The sequence below is a fragment of the Salmo salar genome, chromosome ssa03 (assembly GCF_905237065.1).
Source record: "Salmo salar chromosome ssa03, Ssal_v3.1, whole genome shotgun sequence".
In the NCBI taxonomy this organism is placed as follows: Eukaryota; Metazoa; Chordata; class Actinopteri; order Salmoniformes; family Salmonidae; genus Salmo; species Salmo salar.
This window is the reverse complement of record NC_059444.1, coordinates 61,408,320-61,421,876: the sequence shown is the minus strand read 5'-3', so window position 1 is coordinate 61,421,876 and position 13,557 is coordinate 61,408,320. Positions and strand designations below refer to the sequence as shown.

General features: G+C 41.5%; 2 protein-coding genes across 7 annotated transcripts; both read right to left on the bottom strand.

Moving 5' to 3' along the window:
- Positions 1–2,603: 2,603 nt before the first annotated feature.
- LOC106601042 (DELTA-stichotoxin-Hcr4a) lies at positions 2,604–5,050 on the bottom strand. 5 transcript variants are annotated; one of them, XM_014192913.2, is made up of 3 exons: positions 4,885–5,050; positions 3,577–3,713; positions 2,604–3,484 (listed from the first exon to the last, which is right to left on the bottom strand). In XM_014192913.2, the coding sequence occupies exons 2-3, from the start codon at positions 3,678–3,680 to the stop codon at positions 3,037–3,039; spliced, it is 552 nt and encodes a 183-aa protein (XP_014048388.1). In that variant the 5' UTR covers positions 3,681–3,713; positions 4,885–5,050; the 3' UTR covers positions 2,604–3,036. The 5 variants fall into 5 exon arrangements, with proteins under 5 accessions (XP_014048388.1, XP_014048390.1, XP_014048389.1 ...); XM_014192915.2 differs by having other exon boundaries at positions 4,947–5,040; XM_014192914.2 differs by having other exon boundaries at positions 4,856–4,977.
- A 445-nt stretch (positions 5,051–5,495) lies between these two features.
- On the bottom strand, positions 5,496–7,286 carry LOC106601040 (bryoporin). 2 transcript variants are annotated; one of them, XM_014192911.1, is made up of 3 exons: positions 7,102–7,286; positions 6,656–6,769; positions 5,496–6,147 (listed from the first exon to the last, which is right to left on the bottom strand). In XM_014192911.1, exons 1-3 carry the CDS (start codon positions 7,269–7,271, stop codon positions 5,721–5,723), a joined length of 711 nt encoding a protein of 236 aa, XP_014048386.1. In that variant the 5' UTR covers positions 7,272–7,286; the 3' UTR covers positions 5,496–5,720. The 2 variants fall into 2 exon arrangements, with proteins under 2 accessions (XP_014048386.1, XP_014048385.1); XM_014192910.2 differs by having other exon boundaries at positions 6,656–6,796; positions 7,102–7,249.
- Positions 7,287–13,557: the final 6,271 nt, after the last annotated feature.

Here is a 13,557-nt window from a genome sequence, read left to right as displayed (position 1 = left end):
TAAATTGGTAACGTTAGTTCAGACCATGGAATGTTTTAGCAGATGAAGGTGCATTATTATCTTGCCAGTATTATGTTTAACACCAGACACAGGAGAATGTTCAGCTCTAATCAACTGCTTCTCTTCAAATCAAAGAGTAAAAGTACAGGAAATCAGCAGGGACTTTAGCTGACTACCAAATGACTGCTGTGATACTGGCTTATGTATTTGTTGTTGTGCTTTGGCTGTTGTTGTAGAAATATACTAAATGCCAAGCTTACTATTGTATGAGTCTATGCACTCACACACACACACACACACGCACACGCACACGCACACGCGCACGCACGCACGCACACGCACGCACGCACAAACGAACAGACTCACGAATGTAGTCACGCACGCACGCACCCAAAACACAATCACATACAACACAATACATGAAAGCATGCTTAAGTATATGCAGGTGTATGAGTGAATACATGTGGGAGATTGAAAGAGGGAGAATGTGAAAGGAGTGAGGGAGTTTATCCTCTTTCAAAGATGTAACAGACAAAAAGCCCTGCTTAGTGTGCCGAGTGGCCCCATCTGTTATAGGCGGCTGTGCCTGTCGCTCTTTCAATGCACCACTCAACAATGCTTCTGAGATTGAGCCTAAATAGAGTTAGTTTATGCTTCTATATTATGTAAATGCTGCAGCGGGAAGAGAAACCTTTGATCAGGGCCTCTTTGTGGCGGTAACCAGTTAACGCAGCTAAAGCAGAAGGAATCCACCGCGCGGGGGGAAACAGAGTTAGAAATGCAGAGTTGGAATTGTAAATGGATTTTCTGTTAGAAACGCAATAACATCTGTCTGGGATGTGATTTAAGAGCTTCTGCAGCGTTCTCTCCTAGAAGTACCCTCATTTTCACAAGGTTAATGATTGCGTCCCTCCAAACGTAGCAGTACTATTAGCATAATAAGTGTGTACTCCATGTGTGTAAGTTACTCCCATTGTGAGACTGGTGCAGTATTGTTGATGGTCTGAAGGCATTTCAAGAAATACCCATGCCTCTGCTTATAGGGCTAGTGTATTAGAATTAGACTGTAAGTAGAAGTGATAGTGGTTTCTTCTCTGTGTTGGTATTTAGTGAATGATAGCTGTTAGGGGGAAGAGACTTCCTATTCACTGGCTGTCATCTCTTCCGCCAGGCCCTCGAAGCAGTCGGCAGGCCTACTGTTCCTCTGAAGAGCCTTTCAAATGCTACATTTGCTTTCAATAGAGGTTTAATATTGACATGGTTGTGCTTCTCAAGGGTTACTCTAATGCAAACTGTGCATTATGCCTTGAAACATTTTAGGAAAACATTTTGTGGTGGAATAGGGTGTGCCAGGCATGGTCATTGACTCACGACAGCTCTGTGAGTCACTCATCTTGCTACAGGTACACTATAGTTTAGCTGATCACAGGTACCCTCTACAGACTAAGCCCTGTTTAAGCCGGGGCCAGGGGGGGTTCTACTAAACTACAGTATATGAGTATATATGTTTTAAGAAGGTCACACCAAGGATAATTGCCTATTTGATACAGAATTTTAACACCCCTTGAAGTATAAGAAAATATATGAAAAAAGGATTTGATGAAAAATGTAATATGGCCTTATATATAACCAGTGGTGTAAAGTAAAAAATGCTTTAAAGTACTACTTATGTAGTTTTTTGGGGTATCTGTACTTTACTTCACTATTTATATTTTTGGCAACTTTTACTTTTACTTCACTACATTCCTAAAGAAAATTATGTACTTTTTACTCCATACATTTTACCTGACACCAAAAAGTACTCATTACATTTAGACAGGGAAAATTTTCTGTGGCTTAACCAACAAGGCTCGTAATGTAAAAATTGTATTCATATTTACAGATGGCATACAAGTTTGTTATCAAGGCACATAAAAGTTCACATGTTCGAGAAGGCATTTCTGCCAAAAAACACATTTTGATTAAAAAACATGTTCTACGTTCAAACGGCTCTCCTGTGAAGTCGTGACTTGTGACATATGCCTAGTTTCCTGAATCGCTTCACAAATGGTCCAATTCACACACTTATTAAGAGAACATCCCTGGTCATCCCTACTGCTTCTGATCTGGCGGACTCACTAAACACAAATGCTTTGTTTGTAAATTATGTCTGAGTGTTGGAGCGTGCCCCTGGCTATCCGTCAATAAATAAACAAGAAAATTGTGCCATCTGGTTTGCTTAAAATAAGGAATTTGAAATGATTTATACTTTTACTTTCGATACTTAAGTACATTTTAGCAATTCCATTTACTTTTGATACTTAAGTATATTTAAAACCAAATACTTTTAGACTTTTACTCTAGTATTTTACTGGATGACTTTCACTTTTTCTTGAGTCATTTTCTATTAAGGTATCTTTATTTTTACTCCAGTATGACAATTGACTACTTTTTCCACCGCTGCACATAACCTGCATGGTATGCAATGCATAACGTTATTCAGAAGCTGAAGACTTCATATCAGTATTAGCTATCCATTAAAGGCCAGAATCATTTTCCTTCAGGGGGAGTGTTGCATAATATTTCCAGGCTCAATCAATAGAGAGAAACTCATCATACACAAATAGCTTTAGCAAAACAACAACATTTATTCCATAGACTAGTATTGCCATAAGAAGATACAGACAGAGACAGCTCCTGGCCATGTGTTGTTAAGTAAGCTATGCACCCTCGTCCTCCGGTGAGTCATTGTTTGATTTACATTTCTAGAGAAGATGCCAGTTGAAAGAGGATGCTACTGAGAGATGAACAGTGACTTCTACAGAAAAGAGCAGATATCGCTTCTGCCTGGATTCATAAACAAACTAAACTGTGATCTTAAGCAGATTTACTGAAAGGTAATGTCTTGAAATTCAGACATGTCAGCAACGAAACATACAAACAGTAGCAGTACGGCAGGATAGTAATATCTATTGGTGGATGGATTGGTTACAGAGGTACGACACAGCAGAGGTATACTGTAGTGCTGGTGGAGAGGGTGGAGGCTGGAGGTTCCCCTTAGTGCGCCTGCTGGCTGGGAGTGAACAGCTTGTCCCATACCTCCACCTTCATGATGGCCCTGCCCATGGGGGACATGGTGGCCTTGATGTCCAGGTAGTTCCCTTCATAGCTGATCCCTGAGCCATTGGCTTCTTCTCTTATGAAACCTTTCTGGTTCTTTTCGTTGTACATCTCTTTATACAGTGACACATCACAGGCTCGGCCCTTGTTGAAGATGCCCACAGCGAACCAGTTCTTGTAGACGTTGTAGTCCCAGGGCACACCGAACATGAGGGCCACCGTCTCGATGTAGTCGTTCCGGGACTTCTCAAAGAGGTCATAGGTCAGAACGCCATAGCTGCCCGTTGCCTTGGCGCTTGATTTGCTGAATGTGCAGACTTCGGTCTTTAGGGGTCGCACTGTGGGCTGGGGAGGGTTGTAGGTATCCCCACTCTCCAGGAATACCCTAGTGAGGACACACGCACAACGTTACGCTTTCAACATTACCTTAAATGTACAGTGTGACAATAACAATAGTTTGGTCAAGTGTGTACTCACTTTGGGTTTATGAGACAGTAGTTGTTTGTGAGATTGGTGATCTCAATTGTGACATTCCTCCTGCTGCTCAGGTTAGCTACCACGGCCTCTGCTGTCTCTGCCATTTTGGAGTGGTTCTGATATGTACCTCTTTATTTCTATAATACAGAGACTAGATGGGTTAAGCCTTTCAGTTAGACTGCTGTGCAGAAATACATTTGTGATTGACCCCCTGGAATACAAGAGGATCAGTATTCATATCTGATCCAATTCCATCCAAAAACGTACTGCAGTATACAGTTACTGTAAGTTTCCCTCTGAAAACCTTCACTCTTCGGTACAACATGCCCTGCTCAGTGTCGCAAGGTTTTTTCTCAGATTCAAATACAGTAGCAAACTTTTAAAATTTCAAAAGCAATTTCTTCTCCTCTGCTGGCCATTTGCCTGATGACACACGACACGCACAAGTTTTAAACAGCGAGTTTAGAATGGGAGATGTAAGAAAAGCCTGAGAGCCTGTGTGTAATAAGGAAGATTTCAAAGCAGTTCTCAACAATAACTGAATGGCTGCTCACTCTGCTCGGCTCATTAGGAAGCCTGGCTCTTTAATTCCATTACTAAGTAATCGTGCAATAACCAGTTTAGAGAGGGGAAACCTAGAGAAAATCATCTCCACTTTCATTTGCAGGGAAACGGACACAAATCAAACGGATGTCTCACATGTAAACTGTACTAATAGATTCACATATGCCCAATAATGAATCTATAAATTGTCATCATATCAATGGTTACCAGGGGAGAACCAAATGGAAATAAGATTTGTGTTAAAAATGATCATGGGAAGGGATCAAATGTAGGTGGAATACCGTCACCCTTACAATTCCTATATAACCTCTAGTTCTACTTATTCCAATAATACCCATAGTGGTCATGAAAATGAGTAATATCTTACCTGTAAAAGTAATAGGAGTAATATCTTACCTGTAAAAGTAAAATGAGTAATATCTTACTTGTAAAAGTAATAGGAGTAATATCTTACCTGTAAAAGTAAAAGGAGTAATATCTTACCTGTAAAAGTAAAATGAGTAATATCTTACTTGTAAAAGTAATAGGAGTAATATCTTACCTGTAAAAGTAAAAGGAGTAATATCTTACCTGTAAAAGTAAAAGGAGTAATATCTTACCTGTAAAAGTAAAAGGAGTAATATCTTACCTGTAAAAGTAATATGAGTAATATCTTACCTGTAAAAGTAAAAGGAGTAATATCTTACCTGTAAAAGTAATAGGAGTAATATCTTACCTGTAAAAGTAAAAGGAGTAATATCTTACCTGTGAAAGACTTTTCTCAGCGTGTTCTCTCAGCTCTAGAGTTTAGTTTAGTAAAAACGCACCTGAAAGGAGGGACCTTTTTTTTCAATCCAGGAAACAGTTTCACTACTCTGACAGACACGCTCAGAACCCCCCCTTTATGTAAGCAGGAAGCAGGCACTCTACAGTATACTCTGTTTCTCATGATAGATTATGTGTGGCTGGATGCTTGACTGACTTGGAGGAATTGGGTGATTCGTTGCAATGGCATTGTGCAACAGAGGCACTGAATAAGCTGAACAAGTAAATACATGCACCCCTGAAGCTACGGTCATCTCTTATATGGTGCAGTTCTACAGGGCGTTGGACACGGCAAGAGACCAATAATCATATGAACCCTGACAGGATAATGATCAATTCTGAGCCAATAGTCACTGAATCACATTGCATTATTGTATTATGGCTAGTATAAAGTCTCTTTATGATTCATTGAAAACTGACAGTTCTTGGAAACTGAATTCAATGTATAACCATTTATTCTTAATGGTAAATATTAATGATACATGAAACTGTCCAGTAGATCGGGTGTGTAAGTACATGTTAAAGGTTATCACTAAAACATCGTACACCAATTCATTGTTAAACATTTTATTAAAACAAACATGTACAGGTGCAGAAAAAGACACAGAATCAAGTATTGTGAACAATTAGACAGTAATATCGTCCAGTTGATAAAGATTTATTCATTGGATCACATTAACCACCTAAGTTGGTTGATTCGTTCATTATTATATTTAGTACATGATTATGTATCAATATAAACTCGTTCCCTGCTGTGAGTTGGTAAAATGGCTCAGCTACCCCATTTTATCATAGAGCTCCACCTTAATGATGGACTTCCCAACATTGGACATAGTGGCCCTCAGGTCTACGTGTTGGGCCTTGTACTCCACCCCTGACCCACTGGCCTCTGATCGGGCAAACTTGCTGAAGTCCTTCTCCTTGTACATGTGGTTGTACAGTTGCTTGTCGCAGGCGCGTGCCACCTCGAAGACGCCGACCCCCAGCCAGTTCTTGTAGAAGTTGTAGTCGTAGGGCACGGAGAACATGATGGCCATGCGTTCTGAGCACACACGGCTCTGCATGTGGAAAAGGTCGTAGGTCAGGACCCCCACAGCGCCCGTGGCTGTGTCGTCATCCTTGGTGAAGGAGCACACCTCTGTCTTGGTGGTGCGGACGGTGGGCTGGGGTGGGTGGTAACAGTAACCACTGGACATATACACCCTGGGGGGTAGTAATGGGAATGGGGTGTCAATAAAGTTCTAATTAATTATCTGAACATTCATGTTGCTGATAAAATGCAAAACCTTACAACTGGACTTAAAGTTGTGTGAAAATACACTTTTTAACTTCTACGATCACTGTCGCTCTACTTTTAGTCATTTCACTATTCCTTTCTTTCTGTCCAGCCACTCTGTGCTGATGGATGGAGTGTGAGTGCTGCTATGGATTCGTAAGCAACACAGAGTGAGCCAGCGTGCAGTGTGCAATGAGCCACATTGTGTCAATTCATGATGGATAGGTGGATGTACTCAAAGCCACGTTACACATGAAAACCACCCATCCAAGAGAAGCCTGCCATAAAATATATTTACTCTGAGAAATTCCACTGAAAAGTAACAGACAAATGACAATCTGGGGATGGTCAGCTGGTTTGTTATTTGTCATTTAATTTCCATAGTGGTATACTGTATGAAATGTAAGGAGATTAGAGTATTGAATGCCAACATACTTGGGGTTGATGAGACAGTAACCGGTGGTGACATTGGTGAGCTCTATAGTACAGTTCCTGTTGGTGGTTAGAGTGGCTGAAACGGCCTCTGCGTTCTCTGGCATCTTGGCTGGTCTGAGCGAGTTAGAGAGGGAAAAAAAGCTGGATAGTGTTATTTAGATGTGTGGAAACAGAGTACGTCTGGAGTGTGAAGATAATGACAGCTGAAGACATAATATTTCTCTCATCAGAGTAGCTTTGCCAACACAATCAAAATAACATTCATTAAAAATCTCTTTAATCTTCCCTTCAAACTTGAACCTCAGAACGGTTTGCAGGCAGATGCATGTTTCTAAAAGTCTAGGCAAGGTAGCAAACAAACCGTTCTGATCCCAATGCATCGCTTGCTAAATATTGTAGCAGGCAGAAGATGTGAATTATGATGAAGACAATGTAAAGATATTTACCTTCTAAGTGCAGAAAAGTCCAGTTGTGTCAGGCAGAGGAGAGTAGATTCGTGTTTCCCCAGACTGGTGGAGGAGAGGAGGAATTGGCTGAAGTCACGCCTACTCCGATTATACTTTTGCGTGTCCGTGCACAAACACAGGTGTGGCACGGAACACAGAAAATGAGGCATATTTTTGAACGAGAGCAGCCGAGAAAAGAACGAAGAACAGGAAATACTGCATACCAATGTAATAGTTTTGACTTTTCCTGTATTTATTGGTGTTATGCTGGCTGCTGCCAGTTCTATTACATCAAATACTATGGAAGAACATATTTTAGATAAAAAAGTCAGGGATTTGTGCCAATGAGACTGTTGTAACAAATGCTATCCATACAGCCAGCTCTACAATACTCATAGCACATTCCGTAGTACTGTGTTTTGTGCTCTGACATGATGAGGGAGATCAAATGAAACATTGTTACTGGTATCACTGCAGGTCTGGGAAAGATGTGGGTTCGGCATCTGTGCATGTGCACGTACCGACCTGTAACAGATTCCTCACAGCCAGGTACCACCCTATCACAGCAATGCATTGCGACACAGCCTTTGACACACCCCAGCTTCACAAACCTCTCCCTCACTCACACTTGTCAATAGAAAAATAGACACACCCTTCTTTTAATGTAAAAACTGAGCGGGGCAATAATTACTCAGCATCAATTGAGAAACCCAGTGGATACTGGATGTCCAAAACATCTGCTGGTTATTGGTGGCTGGGAATGACAACTGAATGAACAAGAGCTACAAATGTGTGCTTTGGAAACCCATGTAATTATCTAAGGTTGCATCCCAAATGGCAGCCTATTCCCTATATAGTTTAAAAAAAAATGATTTCACCTTTATTTAACCAGGTAGGCTAGTTGAGAACACGTTCTCATTTACAACTGCGACCTGGCCAAGATAAAGCAAAGCAGTGCGACACAAACAACACAGAGTTACACATGGAATAAACAAACATACAGTCAATAATACAATAGAACAAGTCTATATACAGTGTGTGCAAATGAGGTAGGATAAGGTAGGCATGGGAAGAAATAGGCCATAGTGAAGAGATAATTACAATATAGCAATTAAACACTGGAGTGATAGATGTGCAGAAGATGAGTGTGCAAGTAGAGATACTGGGGTGCAAAGAGTCAAAATAAATAAAATAAATATCAGTATGGGATGAGGTAGTTGGATGGGCTATTTACAGATGGGCTATGTACAGGTGCAGTGATCTGTGAGCTGCTCTGACAGCTGGTGCTTAAAGTTAGTAAGGGAGATATGAGTCTCCAGCTTCAGTGATTTTTGCAGTTCGTTCCAGTCATTGGCAGCAGAGAACTGGAAGGAAAGATGGCCTAAGGAGGAACTGGCTTTGGAGGTGACCAGTGAAATATACCTGCTGGAGCGCGTGCTACGGGTGGGTGCTGCAATGGTGACCAGTGAGCTGAGATAAGCTGGGGCTTTACCTAGCAAAGACTTATAGATGACCTGGAGCCAGTGGGTTTGGCGACGAATATGAAGCGAGGGCCAGCCAACGAGAGCATACAGGTCGCAGTGATGGGTAGTATATGGGGCTTTGGTGACAAAACGGATGGCACTGTGATAGACTGCATCCAGTTTGCAGAGTAGAGTGTTGGAGGCTATTTTGTAAATGACATCGCCGAAGTCGAGGATCGGTAGGATAGTCAGTTTTACGAGGGTATGTTTGACAGCATGAGTGAAGGATGCTTTGTTGCGAAATAGGAAGCCGATTCTAGATTTAATTTTGGATTGGAGATGCTTAATGTGAGTCTGGAAGGAGAGTTTACAGTCTAACCAGACACCTAGGTATCTGTAGTTGTTCACATATTCTAAGTCAGAACCGTCCAGAGTAGTGATGCTGGACGGGTGGGCAGGTGTGGGCAGCGATCGGTTGAAGAGCATGCATTTAGTTTTACTTGCATTTAAGAGCAGTTGGAGGCCACGGAAGGAGAGTCGTATGGCATTGAAGCTCGTCTGGAGGTTAGTTAACACAGTGTCCAAAGAAGGGCCAGATGTATACATGCTGGTGTTGTCTGTGTAGAGGTGGATCAGAGAATCACCAGCAGCAAGAGCGACATCATTGATATATACAGAGAAAAGAGTCGGCCCGAGAATTGAACCCTGTGGCACCCCCATAGAGACTGCCAGAGGTCCGGACAACAGGCCCTCCGATTTGACATACTGAACTCTGTCTGAGAAGTAGTTGGTGAAGCAGGCGAGGCAGTCATTTGAGAAACCAAGGCTGTTGAGTCTGCCGATAAGAATGTGGTGATTGACAGAGTCGAAAGCCTTGGCCCGGTCGATGAATACAGCCGCACAATATTGTCTCTTATCGATGGCAGTTATGATATCGTTCAGGACTTTGAGCGTGGCTGAGGTGCACCCATGACCAGCTGGGAAACCAGATTGCATTGCGGAGAAGGAACGGTGGGATTCGAAATGGTCGGTGATCTGTTTGTTAACTTTCGAAGACCTTAGAAAGGCAGGGTAGGATAGATATAAGTTTGTAGCAGTTTGGGTCTAGAGTGTCTCCCCCTTTGAAAAGGGGGATGACCGCGGCAGCTTTCCAATCTTTGGGGATCTCAGATGATACGAAAGAGAGGTTGAACAGGCTAGTAATTGGGGTGGCAACAATTTCGGCCGATAATTTTAGAAAGAGGGGGTCCAGATTGTCTAGTCCGGCTGATTTGTAGGGGTCCAGATTTTGCAGCTCTTTCAGAACATCAGCTATCTGGATTTGGGTGAAGGAGAAATGGAGGAGGCTTGGGCAAGTTGCTGTGGGGGGTGCAGGGCTGTTGACCGGGGTAGGGGTGGCCAGGTGGAAAGCATAGCCAGCTGTAGAAAAATGCTTATTGAAATTCTCAATTATAGCGGTTTTAGTGATCCCTATGGGCCCTGGTCAAAAGTAGGACACTATAAATGGAATAAAGTGCCATTTGGGACACACTAAATGCTGTGAGATGTGGTGGTGTAATTGGACCGTTGCTGACTGCTGTAATAGTGCTGCCAGATTTCAGACTTCACCAGATGGCGCCAAACATGCACTTACATTTTCAATGGTCAGCCTTATGGACAAATAGAACTTGCTTTACGAAGGTCACAATGCTTTCAGAAATGCACTGCTGCTTCTGTGTTGTAATTTGACAATAAACGACACCTACCCCTTTGACCTTTCAATATCAGAAATTAACATTTATTCCTGCACAGATTTTATACAGTACTGTGAAAATTTCCTCTGAATTTCATGTTATGGTCAATAACAATAACTGTGAATCACAGGAGGTTGGTGGCACCTTAATTGGGGAGGACGGGCTCGTGGTAAAGGCTGAAGCGGAATTGGTGGAATGTTATCCAATACATCAAACACATGGTTTCCATGTGTTTAATGCCATTCCATTTGCTCCATTCCAGCCATTATTACTATCCGTCCTCCACTGCTGTGAACACAGGACACACAGCAACCTTCAGCCATAAGGACTAGAATCATTTATTCTTTCTGTATGAATGAGTCAGAATATTAAATGCATCTTGGTAATTGTGTTTGTGTAAGTGGGATATGTTAATTAAAAAAAATCGAAACCTAATCATATTAGTCATACTATTTACATTCAAAGTCCTCTTTAAACTTACACACCCAAAACTAAAAACCACAACCGGATAAGAGCTGAAGACACAATAAACATTCGACAAGATGCAGTGAAAATCCAATAGTCGGTCACAGTAATTGTTATAGTTTATGCCTTGATTGTCTTTTGTCTCTGTCGATGGGGTTTATCCGTGACTGAAGAACTGCATATTAAACTATTATTACTCATGCATAGAGATCAAAGTTTCTGAAATATCATTGTTCCGTATATAGAACCATTTCTTATTAACCTAACACACCTACTGTATATCAATCTTTGATGTGCTCTGCTTGGTTGATGGCAAATTGCTATGGAATGTTCTACACATTGCACATTACACATGTTGGCAATAAAATATAGACTGAGTTTGAGAGAGAGAGAAAGACAGTGAGAGAGAAGGAGAGAGAGAGAGAGAGAGAGAGAGGGAGAGAGAGAGAGAGAGAGAGCGAGAGAGATCAAATCACATTTTATTTGTCACATGCACTGAACACAACTGGTGTAGACTTTACTGTGAAATACTTACTTATAAGCCTTTCCCAACTATGCAGAGTTGAAAAATAAAATAGTAACAGAAAATGAATAATATAAAGTACACAAAAGTAGAGCTATATGCAGGGAGTACCAGTACCAGATCAATGTGGAGCTATATACAGGGAGTACCAGTACCAGATCAATGTGGAGCTATATACAGGGAGTACCAGTATCAGATCAATGTGGAGCTATATACAGGGAGTACCAGTACCAGATCAATGTGGAGCTATATGCAGGGAGTACCAGTACCAGATTTGACATCAATGTGGAGCTATATGCAGGGAGTACCAGTACCAGATCAATGTGGCGCAATATACAGGGAGTACCAGTCCCAGATCAATGTGGAGCTATATGCAGGGAGTACCAGTCCCAGATCAATGTGCAGGGGTAAGAGGTATTTGAGGTAGATATCTACTAGAAGGTAGGATAAAGTAACTAGGCATCAGGATAGATAATAATAAGAGTGAAATAAAGAACAAAGAGAGAGAAAGAGGGAGACAGATAGAGAGGGAGACAGAGAGAGTGACAGAGGCACTCAGACTACTGACTGTCTGCTGGCTTCCAGACTGTCTATGCCAAACTTGTATCTTGCCCCATCCCTGATGCACCATATCCAAGACTGATACCAGCAGTTACATCCATCTATAGTATTTCTGGAATGTCAGATTAGTTTGTCAGGCGTTTCCTTTTTCTATAATCTGTCCTGGTCTGAGTCCAAATTTGAACATTTTGGTTCCAACCACCGTGTCTTTGTGAGACACAGAGTAGGTGAACGGATGATCCCCGCATGTGTGGTTCCCACCGTGAAGCATGGAGGAGGAGGTGTGATGGTGTGGGGGTGCTTTGATGGTCACACAGTCAGTGATTTATTTAGAATTCAAGGCACACTTAACTAGCATGGCTCCCACAGCATTCTGTAGCGATACGCCATCCCATCTGGTTTGAGCTTAGTGGGACTTTCATTTGTTTTTCAACAGGACATGTATTTGGAATTTTGGAATTTTGTTCAAGCAATACGGTGCATTAAAACTAAAATACCCTCGGAACCTCAAGAGTTAACCAATCCTGTGAATGGGTTAGGCAACTCAAGTGTTTATACTTCAACAGCAAAGTTAGATAAGATGGAAGTTTATGATGTAGGGCCCACAAAAAGGGAGTAATATAGAGATCTATGGGTCTTAAGCGAAGTCCAGACAACCTTTTGATACAGGATGCAGTGATGAGTATCAAAACAGTCACCTGTAACAAAACGAAGGGCACTTTGGTGGTGAGAAACCAAAGGTTTAAGACTATTAGCAGCTACACTTTGATAAACAACATCACATAATCAAGAACAGATAAAAAGGTTGACTGAATAATCTGCTTCTACTGCTTAGAGAAAGGCACAATATGTTTCTGTAGAAAAAGCCAACTTTAAATCTTAGCTTCTTAACTGGCTCATCTGTATGTTTTTTAAACGTCAAATCCATATCAATCCAAATGCCTAAGTATTCATTTGCGGGAACATGTTTTGTTGGAGAACGATGTAATGAGTGAACATGTAGTTCAATGTGAAACAAGAGTTTAAAAACAACATGTATTTTGTTTTGTCTGTGAACTTCAACTTAGTGCGAACAGTTTCAGTCAGCCTGCCTTTACCTGGCACTTACCAATGACTAAGCATTCAATTTTCAGGAAATGTTCAATCTTTCCTGTGTCTAAACCCTATCTATCTATACTACCCTTTAATGTAACTTTCTAGTCAGTCAGTGGGCCTACATGTTTAATGGTCCGCCAGTTACACATTGAATGCTTCATTCCAGTATAGAAGAAATGCTAAATTGTCTAATCAACAAGGATTGTGACACTATGATTGTATGCAAATTCTCCATTTACATATCATATTATGGCTGTGCAGAAGTCGTATAAATGCATAGGTCTCTGTGAATGAATTATTTTTGATGAATCCTTCAAGCCATTGGAATAGTCTGTAAAAGGTAAAGGTTCTCAAACATGGGGTAATGGGTGGAGGAGGAGGCGGGAGGAGAGGGGGATTATGTAAACTTCAGCGTTTGATTAATTTTGGCCTGAGACCTATCTCTGGTGATGGCGGTAAAGCGGGGAGAGGAGAGAGTGGAGAGAGGAGCATGCTGATTGATTGCCGCAGGGGGAAGCAAGGTTCTGCACGTTACCTTTTTGATGAATAGGCTGTCAGGGCCCGCGAACAACCAAATATGGCCCCGTAAATGAATGTTTAAGCGGTTATGCTATAA